General features: G+C 40.2%; 3 protein-coding genes across 3 annotated transcripts in view; 2 read left to right on the top strand and 1 right to left on the bottom strand.

Annotated features, from left to right (window-relative positions):
* Positions 1 to 2,597, bottom strand: part of LOC103510041 (ATP-dependent RNA helicase DBP2-like) — a 27,811-nt gene extending 25,214 nt beyond the window's left edge. Inside the window, exons 1-2 of the mRNA XM_026824207.1 lie at positions 2,573 to 2,597; positions 2,061 to 2,133 (exon numbers count right to left, since the gene is read on the bottom strand). Coding sequence (XP_026680008.1) covers positions 2,061 to 2,062 — 2 coding nt within the window. The 5' untranslated portion in view covers positions 2,063 to 2,133; positions 2,573 to 2,597. The remainder of the gene's footprint in view (positions 1 to 2,060; positions 2,134 to 2,572) is intronic.
* Positions 2,598 to 8,212: 5,615 nt separating this feature from the next.
* LOC103510040 (6-phosphogluconate dehydrogenase, decarboxylating) lies at positions 8,213 to 19,553 on the top strand. Its single transcript, XM_008474675.3, has 5 exons — positions 8,213 to 8,319; positions 11,637 to 11,849; positions 11,993 to 12,260; positions 18,431 to 18,581; positions 19,153 to 19,553. Exons 1-5 carry the CDS (start codon positions 8,303 to 8,305, stop codon positions 19,551 to 19,553), a joined length of 1,050 nt encoding a protein of 349 aa, XP_008472897.2. The 5' UTR covers positions 8,213 to 8,302.
* LOC113467780 (6-phosphogluconate dehydrogenase, decarboxylating-like) lies at positions 13,008 to 14,790 on the top strand. Its single transcript, XM_026824193.1, has 2 exons — positions 13,008 to 13,208; positions 14,368 to 14,790. Exons 1-2 carry the CDS (start codon positions 13,106 to 13,108, stop codon positions 14,697 to 14,699), a joined length of 435 nt encoding a protein of 144 aa, XP_026679994.1. The 5' UTR covers positions 13,008 to 13,105; the 3' UTR covers positions 14,700 to 14,790.
* Positions 19,554 to 20,289: the final 736 nt, after the last annotated feature.

The raw sequence follows: 20,289 nt of genomic DNA, 5'->3' as shown, positions 1-20,289 counted from the left end.
TCGCGAAATAACATCGTACTTTTTGGTCTGAACGAAGGAATGTTGATCGTTGCTTGATCGCTGCCTATTCACACTACAGTGCCAGTCTTGCTCCGGTCACAGTCCAGTTTCGGTCCGATCAAAAAGATTCGTCGCGAGAATGTTTCAAATTTTGACTGTGAGCTGACCGTTACCGTACCTTGACTAGAACGTCTAGTGTGTACACTCGCATTTACTTGCCTTCAACAATCATTTGATCGGACCGTTACTGGACCTTGACTGGCACTATAGTGTGAATCAGGCTTTAGATATGCAAGAGACAAAATACTTCCCATCCACATGCTCTGTTAATTAACAATCAAAATGAAAGTGAAAACACCTAGTTGATGGTGGGCGTTGAACCCAGACCGGGGTACTTGTTCAAAAGTCACATCAATAAAAAAAAAACTGCTACAAAAGGCTGCCACAAATGAGCAGTGACCAGTGTTTTTTAAAGCGTTAAGCCTGATTCACACTATAGTGCCAGTCAAGGTCCAGTCACGGTCCGGTATCGGTCCGATCAAATGATTGTTGAAGGCAAGTAAATGTGAGTGTACACACTAGACGTTCTAGTCAAGGTACGGTAACGGTCAGCTCACAGTCAAAATTTGGAACATTCTCGCGACGAATCTTTTTGATCGGACCAAAACTGGACCGTGACCGGAGCGAGACTGGCACTGTAGTGTGAATAGGCAGCGATCAAGGAACGATCAACATTCCTTCGTTCAATTTTCAAAGTACCTACGATGTTATTTCGCGATCGTGTTTTTTAATACCTAAAACTCATAATAAATTATTTAATTTCTCATTCCAAATTTGTTTTCTCTCTTTCATTTATTTTTATCACTTTATTTATGATATGCAAGAGACAAAATACTTCCCATCCACATGCTCTGTTAATTAACAATCAAAATGAAAGTGAAAACACCTAGTTGATGGTGGGCATTGAACCCAGACCTAGGTACTTGTTCAAAAGTCACATCAATAATAAAAAAAAACTGCTACAAAAAGCTGTCACAAATGAGCAGTGACCAGTAAGGGTTAGTTAAACAAGATTTCACAATTCGGGAAGTGACCAGTGTTTTTACAGGGTTAGTTATTATATTAACCTCCTAAGTTCCTTCCCTAACCATTCATCAAGTTAGATCCAGGGGTATAATAGGCTATGCTTCTAAAACTGGATTTCAATTTGAACAGTTAAGCACTTTGGTGGTGCCTCACCCCACAAGCATGCATGGGGTACCACTTTACCTTAGCATTGAAGTGGTTTACCACCTGCCAAGCTAGCATAGGTTGGTTGCATGATGTACAGACAGAACACCAGCCCTAAAAGCCTAGCCTATCACATCATACAAGGATAGGCTAACTGGGCTCCTATAAGAAAAATAAACGCCCTAGAAGCCTAGCCTGCCATATCCCAGTACATGAAATTTTCAAAGGCCTGAAAGGAATTTCACATCACATCTCGCAAATTTATAGACTAGACTACTTTTGAAATTGTACAATGCTTTCGAAGCTTTCTTCCTGTGGTAAACGTTGAATCTCGTGCAAAACCCCGAGAAACGTGGCTCTTCTTGGAAAATTCACAATGCAGAATACCCAAGGACACAAGGCTCCGAAATTTCATAGGGAAAGGAAAGAGCAACTTGCGCAATCGATTGTTCTAGAGTCCATTGAACTACAGTACTGAGTACACGGAAAAAAAACAATAGAATACCGACCCAACACGCCTACATCAAGCCGCTTTCACTCAAGAAACTGGAAGTGGCTGTTGAGTAAACTTACCAAGGTAAGATCCAACGACTAGATTTGACCAAAATAGGGTATATTACTGGACATGTTGAATCCGTAAAAGAGTAAAAATTATGGCGTAATTACTGGAAATATCCTTCCTTTCTCGTTACCACGTTGAATACAAAATGGCCACCTCTAGCTTTCCCAGAGGTTTTTGCAAACTCATGCAACCAGTTTTCGAGTAAAAACGGGCATACGATAGAAATATTAGGAAAAAGAGTTAAATAATGTTAATTGAGTGAACTTACATGTTTTCTAGTAATTGAGGTCCTTTACGAACGGTGTCCAAAGATAATCGATTGAAATGTCGGAGTGTGCGACCTAAAACACAGGACAAAGACATTAAAGGACTGGAAAAGAGGAACTAAAAGAGATGTAAACGAGTTTGGTTCAAAGATCACAGATTATTTGATAAAACAGTATATGAACTTTAATATTTAACAATAAAATTGAAAAACGGTGTCCAAAGATAATCGATTGAAATGTCGGAGTGTGCGACCTAAAACACAGGACAAAGACATTAAAGGACTGGAAAAGAGGAACTGGAAGAGATGTAAACGAGTTTGGTTCAAATATCACAGATTATTTGATAAAACAGTATATAAACTTTAATATTTAACAATAAAATTGAGAGTTTGGTTCAAATATCACAGATTATTTGATAAAACAGTATATAAACTTTAATATTTAACAATAAAATTGAGAAAAAACGTGCAAAATCATATTTTAAACGTGATGAAATGAAAAAAACGACCCTTACCTCACGGTGTCAGAACGAGAAAGAACGGAAGAAGAAGTGCGGGGGGAAAGCCTCCATCATTAAAATCGTTCAGCCAATCATATTTCAGGATTGGCACTTTCCCTTACGACGCTAGTCAGCGCTGTAGTCGGTAAACAAAAAGTGTGCACAGAGAATTTTTCATTTTTCTCTGTGCTTTTTGCATAAATTTTCAGGCGTTTGGATGTGCTGAAAATGTGTTGCTGATTGCGTTTTCACAGTTCGAAATTTCGATAGCGTTTTATTCTTACGTAATCTGTAGATTCGACCTATTTGTAGGTACCTACGAGGTATTTTGGCAACATTTCACCAAAATCGGACAAATTGTTCCGACGTTACTTTTTTAAAAGACGTTGGATGCAGGGAACTACTAACTGCTATCGTCTTAAGATTTCCAGGCGTTTGGATGTGCTGAAAATGTGTTGCTGATTGCGTTTTCACAGTTCGAATTTTCGAAAGCGTTTTATTCTTACGTAGTCTGTAGATTCGACCTATTGGTACCTACGAGGTATTTTGGCAACATTTCACCAAAATCAGACAAACTGTTCCGACGTTACTTTTTTAAAAGACGTTGGATGCAGGGAACTACTAACTGCTAACGTCTTATACTTATAGTCTCGAAAGTAGAGCCCGGTTCAGCCAATCATATTTCAGGATTGGCACTTTCCCTTACGACGCTAGTCAGCGCTGTAGTCGGTAAACAAAAAGTGTGCACAGAGAAATTTTCATTTTTCTCTGTGCTTTTTGCATAGATTTCCCGTACCTTGACTAGAACGTCTAGTGTGTACACTCGCATTTACTTGCCTTCAACAATCATTTGATCGGACCGTTACTGGACCGTGACCATACCTTGACTGGCACTATAGTGTGAATCAGGCATTAGTTAAACAAGATTTCACAATTTGGGAAGTGACTATTGAATTAAGTACAACATTAATTTGACAAACAGATTGAAAAGGCTTTCAACTTTATTAATTGTTAATTAATAAAAGAGACATTTCTGAAAGCTAGAAACTTGGATACAAAACAAGATTACAAGAAGCAGCTTCATTTCTAAACAGAAGATTTCTTATGTGGGAAGCTAGCTACCGCGCCACAATAGATTAACCAATCAGAAACTGACCAATGAGATCAACAAGTAACTTGTGGTGGGTATTTTCAAATATTAGGCTCCGTTTACACGGTTTTTAGTGTTCTTTGACAGCTTAGATATGCAAGAGACAAAATACTTCCACTTCCCATCCACATGCTCTGTTAATTAACAATCAAAATGAAAGTGAAAACACCTAACTAGTTGATGGTGGGCATTGAACCCAGACCGGGGTACTTGTTCAAAAGTCACATCAATAAAAAAAAACTGCTACAAAAGGCTGCTACAAATGAGCAGTGACCAGTGTTTTTAAAGAGTTAGTTAAACAAGATTTCACAATTTGGGAATTGACCAGTGTTTTTACAGGGTTAATTATTAACCTCTCAAGTTCTTTCCCTAACCATTCATCAAGTTAGCTCCAGGGGTATAATAGGCTATGCTTCTAAAACTGGATTTCAATTTGAACAGTTAAGCACTTCGGTGGTGCCTCACCCCACAAGCATGCATGGGGTACCACTTTACCTTAGCATTGAAGTGGTTTACCACCTGCCAAGCTAGCATAGGTTGGTTGCATGATGTACAGACAAAACACCAGCCCTAAAAGCCTAGCCTATCACATCATACAAGGATAGGCTAACTGGGCACCTATAAGAAAAATAAACTAGCCCTAGAAGTCTAGCTATCACATCATACAAGGATAGGCCAACTGGGCTCCTATAAGAATAATAAACTAGCCCTAAAAGCCTAGCCTGCCATATCCCAGTACATGAAATTTTCAAAGGCCTGAAAGGAATTTCACATCACATTTCGCAAATTTATAGACTAGGTACTTTTGAAATTGTACAATATTTTCATAGCTTTCTTCCTGTGGTAAACGTTGAATCTCGTGCAAAACCCCGAGAAATGGGGCCTTTCTTGAAAAATTCACAATGCAGAATACAAAAATAAAATTTAATATATTATTTATATATAGGTAGAACAAATTAATAACGAAAACATTTACAAGTTACATAAAAAATAATTAGATTTAAAAAAAAACTTCAGTGTTAATCATAAAATAAATAAGTCATTAAATATCACCAAAAATAAGGACTTATTTTGACGTCGAAGGAAAAAAGTCCCTCACATCGACTGTCTAAAGCTAAAGACTCTAACGAAAGTAGAGGTATATGTATTTACTAAGTACCACATAGTCACATACCCACTCACCCAATAAATTTTATCACAAAATGTGCCGAAATAAAAATATAAGAATAAAACACAAATAATTCATTAGCTTTTAAGTTATCAATCCCCCTTAATGGGCAAGGCTACACTTGGGATTGAAATTTGGTTTAAGTTCAACTCTTGGATTAAGCAATTGGAGAGTTGAATTTAAACCGAGTTTAAACTTCAATTGGCCAGCCTAGTTAGCTTGGTTGGTGGCGTGTCTGCCTTGTAAGCGCCAGGTCGGGTTCGATTCCCGCCCGGGGCGGATTTTATCCTGATGGGATAATGTTCGTTCTCGGAACGGCTGGCTTTCTGCTATCCTGTCTTCCTTCTCTCTTCGATTTCGGGACGATAAGACCATAGCAGTTATAGTTTCCTCTGTCAAACCTCTTTAAAAAAAAAAAAAAAACTTCGATTGTGGTCCAGTTATGGCCAGATCCACGAAGTGAGTTTACACTCGGTTCAGACTGCTTGTAGTCTGAGAGTCAAAATTGAACCGGTTTTAAACAACTATTTCTAAGAAAATTTCTAATAAAATATAGTACCTAAAATATATGTGGTTCGTAGTCAAATTCCGTGCCTCGATTGAGATTCAAACCCACCTCTTCCCGCTTACCAGGTGGGAAACCCTCCGTAGATTCGTAAAAGCTTAACCCATCCTTTAGGGCTGTCTAGCCCCTACACCTAACACTCGGTTCAGATTGCTTAGTCTGAGAGTCAAAATTGAACCGGTTTTAAACAACGATTTCTAAGAAAATTTCTAATAAAATACAGTACCTACATACAATGTGGTTCGTAGTCAAATTCCGTGCCTCGATTGAGATTCAAACCCACCTCTTCCCGCTTACCAGGCGGGAAACCCTCCGTAGATTCGTAAAAGCTTAACCCATCCTTTGGGTCACTTGCCCCTACACCTAAGCCTCAGAGTGGGCTTTTTGTGTATGGAGTTCAGCTAGGCACCCCTCCACCAACCTAGTCCGTCATTCTGGTGGGATTCGAACCATGATTCTCTCGATTGCAAGACGACTGCGATGACCACAGGGAAGGGGAAGGTGTTAATTTTTCTTCCGACTGAAGAGAGTCGAACCCTGGAGTGGGGATAGAATCTTGTTGATCTTCTGCACACTGCTACTTGTTTTGCTGTAATGAGAAGATCAAGAAGTTGTATTATTTTACTATCAAGATTTTTTTTTTCTTTTTTTTTGTGGTTTACCGTGACTGACGAATAAGACATTTTAGAGTTTGATGGTTGGAGTCCAACACAAGTCATAATTTTAGCAAGGGATCCGGACATGATTGTCTTGCTCAAAATCTCCACAGAATAGGATGTAAGGATTCCCCTATATGTCCTCTGTGTCCCCAAAGAAATGAATGCTGACCATCTCTTAGTGTGCTCAGCGCTCAGCCCTTATAAATTCACAAGACCTCTCCGGAAACTTTATCAAATATGTACCAATAAAAATTCCATATTTCCATACTTTTTCGGTCCAATTTTTCGTTTCTTTTTAATGGTCAGATATCAAGGGGGTTTAGGGGGACAATAATAATTAATAATATGAAGGGGATGTAGGGGGGGGGGAATCATGATTCACCCTGTAGGTACAATACGAGTATGAATGTTGTTTGATAGTATTTTCACCTTCGTTGCCCTTGCTCAGACTTGCTTGCCCTAAAGTTAAACCGAGATCTACTTTGTGATTTTAAAATCAGTATAGGTTACCGAAAGTAAAATTCCTGGCTGGGCTATTCCACACAGCTAATTGCTGTTTTTTCCTGTTCATTAGGTGATTTCAATGGGTGTGTTTGCTACTTTATTTTGTAATGATTTGAACATCTACATTGAACTTAAATGTAGTCATATTTTATTATGTGACTTTTCTTTTGATTCAACCAAGGAGATATGAATTTTCAACTGCAACACCTTGACTACCTAAGCATATTTCATACTGATTAGCACAGAAACCCATGTATTAAAAAAACATTTCCCTTAACAAGAGAGACAGACTGGCAGAATATCTGATTGAATCTAAAAAGTCACATCATAGAATACAGCTTGTCTGTCTTGAAGAATGTCCATCCTTAGATATGCAAGAGACAAAATACTTCCCATCCACATGCTCTGTTCATTAACAATCAAAATGAAAGTGAAAACACCTAGCTGATGGTGGGCATTGAAGCCAGACCGGGGTACATGTTCAAAAGTCACATCAATAAAAAAAAAACTGCTACAAAAGGCTGCCACAAATGAGCAGTGACCAGTGTTTTTAAAGAGCTAAAAGCCTCCCCTGCCATATCCCAGTACATGAAATTTTCAAAGGCCTGAAAGGAATTTCACATCACATTTCGCAAATTTATAAACTACTTTTGAAATTGTACAATGCTTTCAAAGCTTTCTTCCTGTAGTAAACGTTGAATCTCGTGCAAAACCCCGAGAAATGGGGCCTTTCTTGAAAAATTCACAATGCAGAATAACCAAGGACACAAGGCTCCGAAATTTTATTGGGAAAGGAAAGAGCAACTTGCGCAATCGATTGTTCTAGAGTCCATTGAACTACAGTACTGAGTACACGGAAAAAATAATAGAAAACCGACCCAACACGCCTATATCAAGCCGCTTTCACTCAAGAAACTGAAAGTGGCTGTTAAGTTAACTCACCAAGGTAAGATCCAACAACTAGATTTGACCAAAATAGGGCATATTACTGGACATGTTGAATCCGTAAAAGAGCGAAAAATAAGGCGTAATTACTGGAAATATCCTTCCTTTCTCGTTACCACGTTGAATACAAAATGGCCACCTCTAGCTTTCCCAGAGGTTTTTGCAAACTCATGCAACCAGTTTTCGAATAAAAACGTAGAAAAAAAAAAAAAAAAAAAAAAAAAAGATTGTACCGCGGTTGCGGCGGTTTGGCATTCCTTCAATATTCTTTTACATCCATGCCTACCCAAGAACGGAAAAGTTTGGTTTGAAAATGTCCGCCCTGGCCGGGATTCGAACTCAGCACCTCCGGGTTGAGAGGCAGTGAGTGCTCTTTACCACTCGGCCACAGAGGTGGCCATTGCGGAGTGCTTACCCTAATGGTTAAACTTGGGTTCAAGAGAAGGTTTTAAGTATTTTGTTTATCCTGCTTGAATAGGACTAAAGTGAGGTTTTTTAAACAACATTGTCTTTTCACCCGAAGATGCTAGGGTTCAAATCCTGACCAAGAAAAAATAAAAATAATCTATGTATTAAAAAATGGTACCATCACTCCACCTGTTTTCAAGGTGAACTATCATTCAAGGATTTTTTTTACCTAATTATTTTTGTAATAGAACTAGGGTGGGTATGTAACTTACAGTCTATAAATTTTAGTTCATCTTTGGCATAGGTTGGGATCTTCAGTCATAATTTTTTGGTACCCCAGTGAAAAATGGGAGCATCCCGAAGGTAGGACATTTTTTTTAGGATATTTATTTATGCCTTTTTCTATAATAACTCTTTTTCTATTGATAATAATTTGTGCCAATATTAATAAAAACTTAACCTTTTTTTTAGTATTTCTGATGAAGAGGTCTGGTGTTATCGTACCTCACATTGAAATTCTAAATAGGGTTCCTATTATGTAAGACTCGAATTATGTAAGGGATAACCTTTTCTGAAGACTCTAAAAATAAAAGAATAATAGGAAATACCTGATACCTATCTAAGCAGACCGTGGACGTCTTTTTAGACGTCCTTTATCCATCTGGTGCCTACTCTTAAAAAAAAATAATAATAAAAAATAAAAAAAAGTTGTGTGAAAAAGGGGACAGACAGGTTATCGGTAAAAGAATATGACCTGGGTTCAAGGACATTCCCTTATTATTTTCAATGAGAAGTGCTAAAAATAGATGAATTTTTACTTTAAGTAAGGTACACAATTTTTTAAAAGATAATAAAAATACGACCTTTGTCTTAAACCATAATACAACTATATAACTAAAATATCATAACCATAAAATAATAGTCAAAATAGTATATAATTCTAGGAAGGTTCCTTATTTTTAAAAATCCATTTTTCGTAACGAACACAGACAGGATCATAAAAATAAAATAAAACAATCAACGAGCAGGTAGATATTACAACAGGAAAACCCACACAAAAATAAATGAATGAATTAAAAAGTTTTTTTTTTTTTTTAATAAATGAACCATTTACCAGGTACGAGTACCAAACCTCATTAGTGGTTAATAGAGACGAGAGGGTCGTTTCGTGGAATATATGTAGGTAACCTTGACTTGGAAATGACTTTGACTCGTAACTTAATGACCTATAAGTCTAACAACAATCTACTTAAGAACTTCTACGGAGTCTTAGGAACAGAACTTAGATTGCACTTTTACTTTTGTTTGAAATTAACTTAATTAACATAGATGCAGGATCAGGGTATTTGTACAAAGAATACAATACATCATCTTGTTTCTTCTTTTTCTTCGCCTTTTCCCGTTTACCTACAGACGGGGGTCGGCGTTTTCGTCAGCCTCTCAATCAGCCCTAGCTAGGGTGAAGGGTGATTGCTTTGGGCTGACATTTGGTTTTGTCTACAAATTTTAAGAGTGGCCCTTCGCACTCAACCTTCCCACAAAAATAAATGAATAAATAATGGATTGATTTTTTTTTTTTTGTTCTTTTTTTTTAAATAAATGAACCATTACCTAAACGAGTACCTAAACCTCATTAGTGGTTAATACGTTAATAGAGACGAGAGGGTCGGTTCATGGAATATAGGTAACCTTGACTTGGAAATGACTTTGACTAGTAACTTAATGACCTATAAGTCTAACAACAATCTACTTAAGAACCTCTACGGAGTCTAAGGAACAGAACTTAGATTGCACTTTTACTTTTGTCTGAAATCAACACAGATCCAGGATATTTGTACAAAGAATACAATACATCATCTTGTTTCTTCTTTTTCTTCGCCTTTTCCCGTGTACCTACAGACGGGGGTCGGCGTTTTTCGTCAGCCTCTCAATCAGCCCTAACTAGGGTGATTGCTTTGGCCTGACATTTGATTTTGGCTACAAATTTTAAGAGTGGCCCTTCGCACTCAACCTTTGCTATTTCTTTGCGACACAAACTTCAGCTATTCAGCTGAAGTTTTAGACGAGGAGGATTCAGCTCTCTGTTTAATTGAGCTTGTAAATTAATTGTTAGGAGTACATAAAAAACATATACCTACCTAAGGGACGGACCTCTTATCGTTCTGAAATCGAATAGAAGGAGGACAGGATGGGAGAGAGCCAGCCGTTCCGGAACCGACAGTTATCTGTTTAGACAGTTATCTGTTTAGATAACCTAAACAGATAACTGTTATCTGTTTAGGTTAGGATAAAGTTTGCCCTGGATCGGAATCAAACTTCCGATCTAGCATTAATAATTAATCAGAAAGGGAAGTAAGACTTTTTCCTCGCCAAATAAATAGAATTAGGACAAACAAGGCTCCCTTCTCTACATTTGATTCCTCTCTTATTGATTCTCCCATCACAATCTTATCATTAGCCTACACATAAACACACAATCAATAGAGAATACCTACTGTATGCAATACAGTGCTGGTGCCCCCGCTTTACTTTAGATAAAAAAGTTTCTATGTTTTAAGGACTATAGGGCTTCTTGAATATGTGGCTAAAGGTGTGTTCAAAGTTCCAAACATAGTCGATCGAATCTAAAGAGAATCTATGTTGTCGAGTGTGGACGGTTCAGACGACATAGATCGATGGCCGGTTGACTATATGTGGATGTGGACACACACACATGTGGACTTAGTAGTGATAATCTGATCATAATGAATAGGACTCTCAAACTCAAAAAATACTTTGACGGCAACAATTTGTGTCAGATTTAATTCTGGGGGCACCGGGGGCACAACGGCACAACCACCCAGTAACTTATCAATAATCTGTGTGTTCAGTGTTCACCTTGGGACCGTGTTGATTTCTCAAACCGTTTTCCTTACATAATGGAGTTTATGGAGTATAGAAGTTTTCGTATTTGTTTGCTGGTGTGCTTTGGCCTCCAATGACATTGACTACCTTGCCTAGTCAGTTTACGATTCATGTACCTACTCTTACTGGGTGACTCAGAATATTTCGTACAATCTTCATTTGAATTCGGGGTGCACTCAGCCTCGAGAGGACAATTGAGTAGCTACTTTAATCGAGTAGCGACCAGTGGCGGCATTACCAGAGTTAAAAGAAAAATTATAGATATGTTAGAAATTAGAAATAGTAAAGGAGCACTCGGTTCAGATTGCTTAGTCTGAGAGTCAAAATTGAACCGGTTTTAAACAACGATTTCTAAGAAAATTTCTAATAAAATATAGTACCTACATATGTGGTTCGTAGTCAAATTCCGTGCCTCGATTGAGATTCAAACCCACCTCTTCCCGCTTACCAGGCGGGAAAACCTCCGTAGATTCGTAAAAGCTTAACCCATCCTTTGAGGCACTTGCCCATACACCTAAGTCTCAGAGTGGGCTTTTTGTGTTTGGAGTTCAGCTAGGCACCCCTCCACCAACCTAGTCCGTCATTCCCTTTTTAACTCCCCCCAGCCAAAAAAAAAAAAAAAAAAAATCGAAACACTATTCGTGTTAACACCTAAAGGCCGGGAGGCGCTTCAAACTCTTGAAGTCCGCGGGCCTCCCGGCACGCTTGATTCAGGATATTTGAACAAATAATAGAATACTCCTTATTTAACTCCTACCCAATGGCCTTCATTCCAGCACAATGGCCGCAAAAGGAGACATCGGCCTCATCGGGCTGGCCGTCATGGGCCAGAACCTCATCCTTAACATGAACGACCACGGGTTTACCGTCGTGGCCTACAACAGGACCACGGCCAAAGTGGACAGTTTCCTGGCGAACGAGGCTAAAGGCACGAACATCATCGGCGCTCACTCTTTGGAAGAACTGGTGAAGAACCTCAAGAAACCCAGGTAAGTTTACCAGACACAAAAAGCCACCCTGAGGCTTAGGTATCAAAAGTCAATAGTATCCTTCAAATTTTTTACCGCCGCGCCGGAAATTCTTGATTTTTCACACCACTGATCCTTGTAATACTCCTTTTCCCGCCTCACAGACGTGTTATGATGCTCGTCAAGGCCGGTTCGGCCGTCGACGATTTCATCGACAAGCTAGTGCCTTTGCTCGAGAAGGGCGACATCATTATCGACGGCGGCAATTCCGAATACCAAGACACGGACCGCCGGTCTAAGGCGCTCGAGGCGAAAGGACTTCTGTATGTCGGGTGTGGTGTGAGCGGCGGCGAAGATGGAGCAAGGTACGGCCCGTCCCTTATGCCCGGCGGCAATCCGGCGGCCTGGCCCGCCCTCAAACCCATCTTTCAGGTAAGAATCGATGAACCGTTTTCCACTTTTAGTATTTTTTTTTTCTTTTTTTCCCAAGAAGTTTGATAGGGGTGGATCGAGTGGATTGGAACACATCACATGCCTTCAGGCACACTCCATATGTCACGGGTCTAAGGACTCTAGGTTAACCTTGCCCTTGGGATCAACTTAATTTGAAGAAACCATTTACTGATGGAAAAAAATTGTAATGGGAACTGTAACAAAGGAACTCTTATCATCCCGAAATCGAAGAGAGGGCAGGATAGGAGAAAGCCAGTTGTTCTGAAAACGAACCTTATCTGTTTTTAAATATTTTAGGATAATGTTCGTCCCGGGCGGGAGTCGAACGCGCGATCTACGTCCATTCCTTAATTTTCAACAAATAACAAATATTCACGGTTATTCGGTTGGTCCAGAATAATAATAATAATAATAATAATAATAATAATAATAGCGCTTATTTATACTGCTCGCATAGGACTGAAAAGTCTCTTTACTCCAGCAGTACCAGTAGGCTACTACTATTATTGTGGTCAAATTCTCAAATTATATTGAGGATAAAATTCCATACCTCGGCTGGGAAGGAAGAAAGGAAGAGTCTTTCTTGAATCTTCAAAGGTAGATTCGTAGAAGCTTAACCCATCCTTTGAGACATCCGCCCCTACACCTAAGCCTCAGAGTGGGCTTTTGGTGTGTGTACCTTCAAAGGTAAGGGGAAGTTAGAGTCCTTTCCCCTCGATTCTAACCCTCCAACTCTTTGAATTCCAGGAGACAAGAAAGAGTTCCTGGAGAACATTCGCCAAGCTCTGTACGCTTCCAAGATCGTTTCCTACGCCCAAGGGTTCATGTTGATGCGACAGGCAGCGGAAATACATGGCTGGAAGTTGAACTACGGGGGCATCGCCCTCATGTGGCGAGGAGGCTGTATCATTCGCAGTGTCTTCTTAGGTGAGTGCCTTCTCTCTTTTTTTTTTTTCAATAAAGCGCTTTAACTCTGGAATACCAGGTCGTTCGCGCCGGAGTGCCTCCTTTGCAATTCGCTCTTATATTCTTCTTATGTGAGTGCCTCTTTTATAATGGTCTTGATGTATTCTTTTGTGGGGACCTCCTTTGAAATGGTATTGGAGTATTCTTAACTGATGGTCTTACACTGAAGTATTCTTATGTGAGAGCCTCGTTTGCAAATGATCTTAAGGTGTGTCCGCGATTGACGAGGTGAATCTATGTTGTCGAGGCAGTGTACGTTGTCAGTCTACATCATCGAGTCGATCGACGGCGTCGACCCAAAGCCTCCAGACCCGAAGTGTACCACGTTAATCACTACATTCGCTCTTATATTCTTCTTATGTGAGTGCCTCTTTTATAATGGTCTTGATGTATTCTTTTGTGGGGACCTCCTTTGAAATGGTATTAGAGTATTCTTAACTGATGGTCTTACACTGGAGTATTCTTATGTGAGAGCCTCCTTTGCAAATGATCTCAAGGTGTGTCCGCGATCGACAAGGTGAATCTATGTTGTCGAGGCAGTGTACGGTGTCAGTCTACATCGATGTGGCGAGGAGGCTGTATCATTCGCAGTGTCTTCTTAGGTGAGTGCCTTCTCTCTCTCTTTTTTTTCAATAAAGTGCTTTAACTCTGGAATACCAGGTCGTTCGCGCCGGAGTGCCTCCTTTGCAATTCGATCTTATATTCTTCTTATGTGAGTGCCTCTTTTATAATGAATGATCTTGATGTATTCTTTTGTGGGGACCTCCTTTGAAATGGTATTAGAGTATTCTTAACTGATGGTCTTACACTGGAGGATTCTTATGTGAGAGCCTCCTTTGCAAATGATCTTAAGGTGTGTTCGCGATCGACGAGGTGAATCTATGTTGTCGAGGCAGTGTACGGTGTCAGTCTACAACTCTACATCATCGAGTCGATCGACGGCGTCGACCCAAAGCCTCCAGACCCGAAGTGTACCACGTTAATCATTAAGCCCCAGTTGGTAGGTTAGCATTAAGTGTTTAATACATACATGGGACGGAATAGGGCATAGGGAACCAAGAGAATACATATACATAGGTATATGTGCTATTTCATTCCGTTCTTCTTCCTCTTCCCCCAGGCAACATCAAGGCGGCGTTCGACAAGAACCCGGCGCTATCCAACCTCCTTCTCGACCCCTTCTTCAAAGACGCCATTCACGCGACCCAGAGCTCCTGGCGCGCCGTTGTCTCTCAGAGCGCCCTACTCGGGATTCCCACGCCGGCCTTCGCGACGGCTCTCGCCTTCTACGACGGGTACCGAAGCAAGCGCCTCCCGGCTAACCTGCTTCAAGCACAGCGCGACTACTTTGGCGCTCACACGTACGAGCTGTTGGCCGCTCCCGGGAAGTTCGTGCACACCAACTGGACCGGGCACGGAGGCAATGTTAGCGCGTCGACCTATGACGCTTAGACGAACCGGCGCGACGGGAGGTTACGGCCCAAGGCAAGCGCGTCACGGGTCGTAATGTGGTTTGAATAAGCTAGAATAGGGCACCAGAGTCTGTAGCGCTCTATTTTAGCCGATGGGTCTCTTGCGATCAAAATAATTAATCAGAAAGGGAAGTAAGACTTTTTCCTCGCCAAATAAATAGAATTAGGACAAACAAGGCTCCCTTCTCTACATTTGATTCCTCTCTTATTGATTCTCCCATCACAATCTTATCATTAGCCTACACATAAACACACAATCAATAGAGAATACCTACTGTATGCAATACAGTGCTGGTGCTGCCGCTTTACTTTAGATGAAAAAGTTTCTATGTTTTAACCTGTATAGGACTATAGGGCTCTTCAATATGTGCCTAAAGGTGTGTTCAAAGTTCCAAACATAGTCGATCGACGAAGAGAATCTATATGTTGTCGAGGCAGTGTGGACGGTTCAGTCGACATCGATCGATGGCCGGTCGACTATGTGTGGACACACACACACCTTAAGTAGTGATAATCTGATAATAATGAATAGGACTCTCAAACTCAAAAAATATTTTGACGGCAACAATTTGTGTCAGATTTATCCGGCCTATGTCCGGCCCTGGATTCCGCCTCCTTAATCATTCCCCTGAGTGTCTCCAATTGACCAGGCACTAGATCAGTACAGGGGACTTCCAGCTGTCTGTGAATCAGGACGAGGAATAAAGATCATTGAATTATAAAGGAATTTTGATTGTGTTAAGCATAAATGCTTGTCACAAATGTCGTTCCCTGTTTAATATATGTACATACCTACTACGCCCAGTAACTTATCAATAATCTGTGTGTTCAGTGTTCACCTTGGGACCGTGTTGATTTCTCAAACCGTTTTCCTTACATAATGGAGTTTGTGGAGTATAGAAGTTTTCGTATTTGTTTGCTGGTGTGCTTTGGCCTCCAATGACATTGACTACCTTGCCTAGTCAGTTTACGATTCATGTACCTACTCTTACTGGGTGACTCAGAATAGATTACTTGATTACAGTAAAGGAGAAAAATGCTTAGAAGATGAAAATTTCTGGTATTGCATTGAAGGCATTAGATTAGAGTTGTGATTCGCATGCAAAATAAAAGAGAATGTGCAACATATTCTGAACTTGAGTGTCAGGAACCTTCAATCTCTTGTAGCTGGCGTAGGTGGAACCTCTAAACCCTAACCCGCTTTAAGCTATTCTAATTAATAGCATGTACATTTGTAGCTATGAATTGGGATCAATATTCAAACTGCATGTTTCATGTTAGATACATACAAGTAGCTATTTTATAAGGACAGTAAAAAAATGTAGGTGGTTTTGACAGAGGGAACTACATTTGTAGCTATGAATTGGGATCAATATTCAAACTGCATGTTTCATGTTAGATACATACAAGTAGCTATTTTATAAGGACAGTAAAAGAAAAAAAAATGTAGGTGGTTTTGACAGAGGGAACTGTAACAACGGACCTCTTATCGTTCTGAAATCGAATAGAAGGAGGACAGGATGGGAGAGAGCCAGCCGTTCCGGAACCGACAGTTATCTGTTTAGATAACCTAAACAGATAACTGTTATCTGTTTAGGTTAGGATAAAGTTTGCCCTGGGTCGGAATCAAACCTCCGATTAATAATTAATCAGAAAGGGAAGTAAGACTTTTTCCTCGCCAAATAAATAGAAACAGGACAAACAAGGCTCCCTTCTCTACATTTGATTCCTCTCTTATTGATTCTCACATCACAATCTTATCATTAGCCTACACATAAACACACAATCAATAGAGAATACCTACTGTCAGTGCTAGTGCCGCCGCTTTACTTTAGATAAAAAAAGTTTCTATGTTTTAAGGACTATAGGGCTTCTTGAATATATGCCTAAAGGTGTGTTCAAAGTTCCAAACATAGTCGATCGAATCTAAAGAGAATCTATGTTGTCGAGTGTGGACGGTTCAGTCGACATAGATCGATGGCCGGTTGACTATGTGTGGACACACACACCTTAGTAGTGATAATCTGATAATAATGAATAGGACTCTCAAACTCAAAAAATACTTTGACGGCAACAATTTGTGTCCGATTTTATTCTGGGGGCACCGGGGGCACAACGGCACAACCACCCAGTAACTTATCAATAATCTGTGTGTTCAGTGTTCACCTTGGGACCGTGTTGATTTCTCAAACCGTTTTCCTTACATAATGGAGTTTATGGAGTATAGAAGTTTTCGTATTTGTTTGTTGGTGTGCTTTGGCCTCCAATGACATTGACTACCTTGCCTAGTCAGTTTACGATTCATGTACCTACTCTTACTGGGTGACTCAGAGAAAGATTCAAAGTCACCGTGCTAACCACTGCACCACTGAGTTTGAGATCAAATTATAAAGGATTATTATCACAGTTTTATAAAGGACGATTGATTTGATTTGATTTGTGAGCCAGCCTAGTTAGCTTGGAGGGTAGCGCGTCTGCTTTGTAAGCGCTAGGCCGCGGGTTCGATTGCGCCCCGGGCGTATTTTATCCTGAACGGATAAGGTTCGTTCTCGGAACAGCTGGCTTTCTTCTATCCTGTCTTCTGACTCAGAATATTTCGTACAATCTTCATTTGAATGGCTAAGAGGCAGAGCGGACCAAGTCCAAAAGAGTTTATTTTTTTATATGTAGAGTAATAGCCGAGTGAAGAAAGGCAAGTTTAAAAATAGATTTTCCTAAAGATTATAAAGATATTGCTATACTCGAGTATTGGGCAATGTATAAATTAATCAAATTGTATTTGATGATACTGTTTAGCACCTAAATGGGAAGTATTGTGTCTCTTCTCGCCCATCTGATGAGAGGCATACTACGAGATGGAGTGTAATTTAATAGAGATTTCTTTTGTTTTTTGTCTTTTTTTACTTTTCTTTTAATGCAAAAATACAGATCAAAAATCCATTGATATGAGTAACTCAAAATCGCCAAAATGGACTTACATATCTCACCACAGAGAGTTTTCACTCAATTCAGAGTTAAGAAATAATGGCCTGTGTACATCGCAAATGAGTGACGTTAAAGAAAACCCTTGACATTGTGTTATCCCTCAGTGGTAAGATCGGCCATTGGTGATATTTAATAGAGATTTCTTTTGTTTTTTTTTTTTTCTTTTTTTTACTTTTCTTTTAATACAAAAATACAGATCAAAAATCCATTGATATGAGTAACTCAAAATCGCCAAAATGGACTTACATATCTTACCACAGAGAGTTTTCACTCAATTCAGAGTTGGGAAATAATGGCCTGTGTACATCAAATGAGTGACGTTAAAGAAAACCCTTGACATTGTGTTATCCCTCAGTGGTAAGATCGGCCATTGGTGATTTTTAACATTTTAACTTTGGCATCTCCAATTGGGAACCCCTGATCTGTGTACAATATTAGCTATTACTGCTATTAGGAACTGGATAGTGTTGAATGATTGAATCCAATCTGAATTCTCAATGCTAAACAGGTAGGTAAAACGATAAACAGATAGGTAAGTAAGACGAATTGTGTGCCAGCTCATTAATGGTGAACACTCCACTGTCTACCTTTAGTGTCTATGGTAATCCATCTAATCCATACACTATTGGATTATGAACACTATTAGGAACTAGCTTGCTGTGATATCCTGAAAAAATGTGTTTTTTTTAGTACCTAATACTGTAATCTCATTGATCCATGTTTCAGTCAATTGCCGCCAAGGTCGGCTCGGAGCCCTGCTGTGATTGGGTGGGCGAACAGGGGGCGGGGCACTTCGTCAAAATGGTGCACAACGGCATCGAGTACGGGGACATGCAACTGATCTGCGAGGCCTACCATCTGATGACGGGCGCACTAGGTAACTATTGTTCACCAAGACAAATTCAAACTAGGTAACTATTGTTCACCAAGACAAAGTTTCAAGAGGAATTGGTGCATTCAATGTACAACTGCCGCTGGTTCGCGTGCTATTAACTTTTCTCAGCCCCACTTGTTGCTGTTGTTGTTGTAGAAGCTTTAGCCGAATAGTGATGGCAGAATAAAGAAAAGTAAGACAAAGTTTCAAGAGGAATTGGTGCATTCAATGTGCAACTGCCGCTGGTTCGCGTGCTATTAACTTTTCTCAGCCCCACTTGTTGTTGCTGTTGTTGTAGAAGCTTTAGCCGAATAGTGATGGACGAATAGAGGAAAGATATCTTTTTATATCAGCCATACACTGAGGTGATGGTCTCTAACCATGTTTAATTGGCTCGTCCTAGTAAAGTTACTGTGTGTAGGCGGGTACCTCAAACAGAGTCCCCTGCCGACCTACAAGGATAGAGGAATTTAGGGTCTCCAATTTAACCTTCAAAGGGGAGGACTTTGAGGAGAATGTAGGGATCAAATGCACGAGAATGTAGGATTTTAACACTTTCGGTCTCTTCTTCCAGGCATGTCCCACGACGAAATGTCCGCCGTGTTCGAGGACTGGAACAAGGGCGAACTCGACTCCTTCCTCATCGAAATCACCAAGGACATCCTCAAGTTCAAGGACACGGACGGAGCGCCCCTGGTGGAGAAAATCAAGGACTACGCCGGCCAAAAGGGCACCGGGAAATGGACGGCCATTTCCGCGTTGGACTATGGCGTTCCCGTGACGCTTATCGGAGAGAGTGTGTTCTCACGTTGCCTGTCCAGTTTGTTCGATGAGCGACAGAAGGCCAGCCAGGTTTTACAAGGACCCAACCCGACCTACAAAGGTAAGGATACCACCTATTTCAATTTCAAAGATAAAGGTAATTCAGGATCTCCGATTCAACCTTGGGAGGAAGAGGGAAGAAGAGCAACCTAAGGAAGGAAGAGCCTTTCTTTATTCTTCAAAGGTAGATTCGTAGAAGCTTAACCTATCCTTTGAGGCATCCGCCCCTAAACCTAAGCCTCAGAGTGGGCTTTTGGTGTGTGTACCTTCAAAGGTAAGGGGAAGACGAATTGTGTGCCAGCTCATTACCTTTTACTTTTCATACGGTTTAGGTTTGCTATGACATGTGCATACTGCATACATTTAGAGTATTTTAGAGTGGCTAGTGGCCCTGAGAGAAAAAAAAAAAACACCCCTTGAAAAAATAAAAATATTCGCAAGTGTTCCGATCGAGTGACCTCTGGGTTAGGAGACCATGACCTTGACTCCTGAGGTTAGAGGTCAGCTGTTGCTCAGAATCCAATCAGTCATGAATTCATGATGTGTGATAGAAGATTATTTTCAAAGCTTGGTATTAGGATTAGGGAAGGGTCGAATGTGGATAAAATTGTGGTTTAATTTTCAAGTTATACTGAGAAGAAAACTCTATACCTCGGCTGAGATCGATCAAATGCTCTCCCGTTTGCCGGGCGAGAGTCTTGACCTATAGCTAGGGTGATTGCTTTGGGCTGACATTTGGTTTTGGCTACAAAAATTTCACGAGTGGATGCCCTTCGCACTCAACCTTTGATATTTGTTTAGCAAGGGAAATTTCAGGCTGGTATCCTGTTTGTTAAAGCCCCCCCAGCCAGACTAAGCTTGTGTACTCCCTGTTTAAAGTCCCCCAGCC

This window comes from Diaphorina citri, unplaced genomic scaffold (genome assembly GCF_000475195.1).
Source record: "Diaphorina citri unplaced genomic scaffold, Diaci psyllid genome assembly version 1.1 scaffold554, whole genome shotgun sequence".
Lineage (NCBI taxonomy): Eukaryota > Metazoa > Arthropoda > Insecta > Hemiptera > Psyllidae > Diaphorina > Diaphorina citri.
Note: the sequence above shows the minus strand (reverse complement) of the source record. Positions and strands in the feature narration are given on the sequence as shown.

Coding starts and splice junctions, on each gene's coding strand:
- LOC103510040 (XM_008474675.3), top strand. Junction 11,850..11,992: donor AAGAACCTCAAGAAACCCAG/GTAAGTTTACCA, acceptor CCCGCCTCACAG/ACGTGTTATGATGCTCGTCA. Junction 18,582..19,152: donor TCTGATGACGGGCGCACTAG/GTAACTATTGTT, acceptor CTCTTCTTCCAG/GCATGTCCCACGACGAAATG.
- LOC113467780 (XM_026824193.1), top strand. CDS start 13,106: ATGTTGATGCGACAGGCAGCGGAAATACATGGCTGGAAGTTGAACTAC. Junction 13,209..14,367: donor CATTCGCAGTGTCTTCTTAG/GTGAGTGCCTTC, acceptor CTCTTCCCCCAG/GCAACATCAAGGCGGCGTTC.